At 35.9% G+C, this 4,033-nt stretch overlaps 1 protein-coding gene across 1 annotated transcript; it reads right to left on the minus strand.

Moving 5' to 3' along the window:
- Window positions 1-1,185: 1,185 nt before the first annotated feature.
- On the minus strand, window positions 1,186-1,895 carry LOC125364687 (ADP-ribosylation factor-like protein 1). Its single transcript, XM_048364321.1, has one exon. The coding sequence runs from the start codon at window positions 1,814-1,816 to the stop codon at window positions 1,271-1,273; it is 546 nt and encodes a 181-aa protein (XP_048220278.1). The 5' UTR covers window positions 1,817-1,895; the 3' UTR covers window positions 1,186-1,270.
- Between the last annotated feature and the right edge of the window lie 2,138 nt (window positions 1,896-4,033).

The following is a 4,033-nucleotide window of genomic DNA, read 5'->3' on the forward strand; positions in this document are numbered from 1 at the left end:
ATATGGCCTAGTGGCAAGAGTGCCTGCCTCATATACATGAGGCCCTGGGTTCGATTCCCCAGCACCACACATACAGAAAATGGCTAGAAGTGGCGCTGTGGCTCAAGTGGCAGAGTGCTAGCCTTGAGCAAAAAGAAGCCAGGGACAGTGCTCAGGCCCAGAGTCCAAGGTCCAGGACTGGCCAAAAAAAAAAAAAAAAAAGGAGCAATTTAATTTGAGATACTCCTCAAAATATTACTCTGTGCAATTTTCTTCACTATTATGAGTTATTTCTCATTTTTTTATGTTTCTTAAATTTTTTTTATTTTCTTTAATGTCATTTTTTTATGTTGTGAATTTCATCAAATATAACCATCCAGGACTTTTCTTTTTTTAACCATATCAGGTAAGATTACCATAAACAAGTTTATATAGACATTATTTTCAATGTTCTCTGACTACTTTACCATAATTCCAAGTTAGATTCTATATATTGTCAGTGTTGATATGTTCGGGAATATATATTAAAATTTATGAGATAAGCTTCAGACCCAAAAGTCTTACTTTGAGTCCTATGTCTGTGGGCAAGCCAGCCTATCAAAACCTTGAGTCTACAACCATGAAGGACTATTAAACAACATACCCTGCCTATTTTACAGGGATGATGTGTGAATCAATTAAGTCAATATATGTAAAACTTTTTGAAGTCTATAAAGTACTTAGAATGAGAATTACAGATCAGCCAGTAAAGTTAGCCACCAGAATCATACTCATGCCTGCTGTAACCTGAAGCTTTTAAATGATCAAGCTTAACAGTGGTCAGGTAAGTAAATGAAGGCTATAGGACACAGTATGTTTCTAGCCTACTCTACTGAGTCTAATCTTTAGGAAGACTTAATTTATTTTAAGGGAGAAAAAAAACTCAGTTAATATATCTGTTAGTGTCTATACAAACAAGATGCAACCACTAATTCAAAAATAGGAGGGATTTTTTTCCCCCTGAGAAGAGTGCATTCTTTAATAGAACTATATTCGAGTAAGAACTCCATACAAATAGCATACCTTAACACAGGAGAGTAAGGAAGAACTATTTTACATTACATTGAACACTCATGTGATTTGCAAGTTATCCCTCCCTCCAACCAAATACTTGTGTGTGGGTTTTTTTTTTAATATATCTTACAGATGTTGCATTCCATTCTGTATATGCCATCAATCAGTTTTTACATGTAGTCACGTGAAGCACACCTGTTGCCGATGTCTTTGTTTCAGAGGAGTTGGAGTGATTGAATTACTGCCTGCTTTTCAATGTTTCCACCAGCCATTTCATTGCCTCATCAGGTCCAGTGCCTTTGGTTGCTAATGTTTTGAATATCTGCCATTTCCGATCCTTCAAGGCAGGCAACCCAAGTGAATTTGCCATCTCTGAGGGCGTCATGGTCTGCTCCATGTCCTGCTTATTTGCAAACACCACTAAAATTGCTTTTCTCAGCTCTTCTTCCTCCAACATAGCAACTAATTCTGACTTGGAAATGCCAATTCTGTCTCGGTCACAACTGTCTACCACATAAATGACTGCATCTGTATTTGAATAATAACACCTCCAATATGGCCTGAAACTTGTCTGTCCTCCTAGGTCCCAAACTTGGAATTTAAGGTTTTTGTATGTCACTGTCTCTACATTAAATCCAATAGTAGGAATAGTAGTAACGACTTCTCCAACCTGTAAACGATATAAAATTGTGGTTTTTCCTGCACCGTCTAATCCCAAAATCAAAATCCTCATTTCCCGGGTTCCAAAGAGACTGGAAAAAATGCTTGAAAAAAAGCCACCCATGGTGAACCGCCTGTCCTCCCTCGCAGATCCTCACAGATGGGCCTGGGTTCGGCAGCGACTCAGTTCCAGCCCTGGTGCTGCCACCTCGGTCCGCCTTGGTCTCCTTCTCCAGCCCGGCCCGCCTGCTATTTCTCATTTTTTAAAATAATCGTTATCCATTCTTTGGTTCATGGACACTTAGACTGTGTCTATATTTTACTTATTGTGAATAGTGTTGCAATAAACATTGCTATTAAGGTATCTTGACTTAAAATTCCTGTAGTGGTATATCTGAATTACATGATAGATCTATTTTGAGATTTGATGAGGCAGCTCCATACTGATTTCCACAATTGTGAGAGTCATTTATATTCCCACTTATAGTGTATAGAGATCCCTTCCTCTGTTCTCACCAGACATTTCCTGATTTCTTTCATTTATGTTTTTCTGTTAAGAACTTCTCACTTCAGTTTGCTTTATTCTGATAGTGAGGGGGAGGTGGGGGGTGAACATTGGCCTCATGGTCACTTTGTTCTCAGTCTCAGTACTGTGAGATCTCAGAGAAACAAAGCAGACATCCTCATGGCAAAAAGATATCCAGACATCACCCAATAATAAACTGGTGTTAAATATGTGTAATGATTAATACTGTACTGAAGAGAATGCAATTCCACCCAACTGCTCATTGAATGTCTATTATTGAGGATTAGCATGATATTGTGTGCAATCTTATGTGAGGAGGAATCTGAAGAAAGCAGAAATGTTTTTTTCTTCAAAGGCTACAGATGTGCTGGTCCGGTGCTAACCTTTTGGGACTGTTCTATTACTCAACACAATTAGATATCCTTCTAGATGACTGGTACTTTCAAGATTTTGGAATGAAGCTTGTAGGAGGAAGCAATAAAACACAGTGATGTAATTAAAAATTTTGATATGACTCTGAATCACCAAAATTTAGAAACATAATGGCTGTAGTTCATAATATATTTTAACTTATGGAAAAAGATTGCCACCTTATTTTAATAATTTATAATTCTAAACCCAAAACAGATCAGAAATAATGAATTATAATTTTAATGATATGTCCATTATTATTTTAATATAGGAAGTTCATAGTATTTATTCAATTATAAACAAAATATGTTGGGTATAATACATTTTTATTATAGCTTATATGTGGACTCAAAATGTGTGTGCACTATCCTGAAACTGAAGTTTTTATAAGATAACCACAGATTTTTAAATTTAAATTATAAATGACATCTGGGTACTCCTCTTACCTCAAAAATGGATAGTGCATGTCATAAAATTATACAACTACTTTCATTTAAAATTATATGAGTAAATATTGCCATTGACAAATGAACCATCCATTTTCTAATTTGTTCCCTGCATATTAAATAAGGAAGGGAAAGCTTAGGATGATCTGGGTTAGCACAAATGAACATATTACATCAATGTGAATAATATCTGATGGGTGACTTCTTTAACAATGCCAGTTTCCTACAGCTCATATCTACTGAAATACTCTAAATGGTTCAGAAGATTTCATTGATGATTCTAGTCAAAGCACTCTGAAGTAAGTACTTGTGGTCTCAACATAACAAGTCTGCTAAAATATAATGTGTTTACGTGATGGAGTGCTGTAGTCTATGATAATACTAATGGGAAAGACCATTAAAAGACTTTGAAATCAATCCTAGGGCCTCCTCCTTTGTGAGTGGAAATAATGGCCTCATCACCAAGCCTTCATGCAGCACTCAAGCCTTTTTGGTTTTTTTTTTTTCCCCTGCTTTACCACCATATGGAGATTCAGCATTATTGGCTTTGGAAGGTGTAGCAACAAGTTGCCACCTTGAAATCAGAGATTTGACCATCAGTGGACATCAAATGAACTGGCAGGTTGAGTAGTAGAATCCTAGAAATGGGAAGAAGACATTTCTTTTGTTCTAAATTACCCAGTTTCATGCATTTGGTTGTAGCAACACAAATTAATATGATATTCTTCCCTATGCCTACTTTCTTTTCATGAAAAACATTAATGGAAGGAGGAAGTCATGGTTTTTCAATCTAACCAAATGGATTTACAAAATTATATTACTCAGTTTTGAAATCTTTTTGGATTTAGAAAGTTTACTATGATACTCCCTGATCATCTTTGATAATTTAGACTGATTTAAATTACTATCAAACATAGTTTGGAAGCCTTTTTGAACATGAATATTCAAGTGCTGTTAA

Source organism: Perognathus longimembris, chromosome 16, assembly GCF_023159225.1.
Source record: "Perognathus longimembris pacificus isolate PPM17 chromosome 16, ASM2315922v1, whole genome shotgun sequence".
Classification (NCBI taxonomy): Eukaryota; Metazoa; Chordata; class Mammalia; order Rodentia; family Heteromyidae; genus Perognathus; species Perognathus longimembris.

Coding starts and splice junctions, on each gene's coding strand:
- LOC125364687 (XM_048364321.1), bottom strand. CDS start 1,816: ATGGGTGGCTTTTTTTCAAGCATTTTTTCCAGTCTCTTTGGAACCCGG.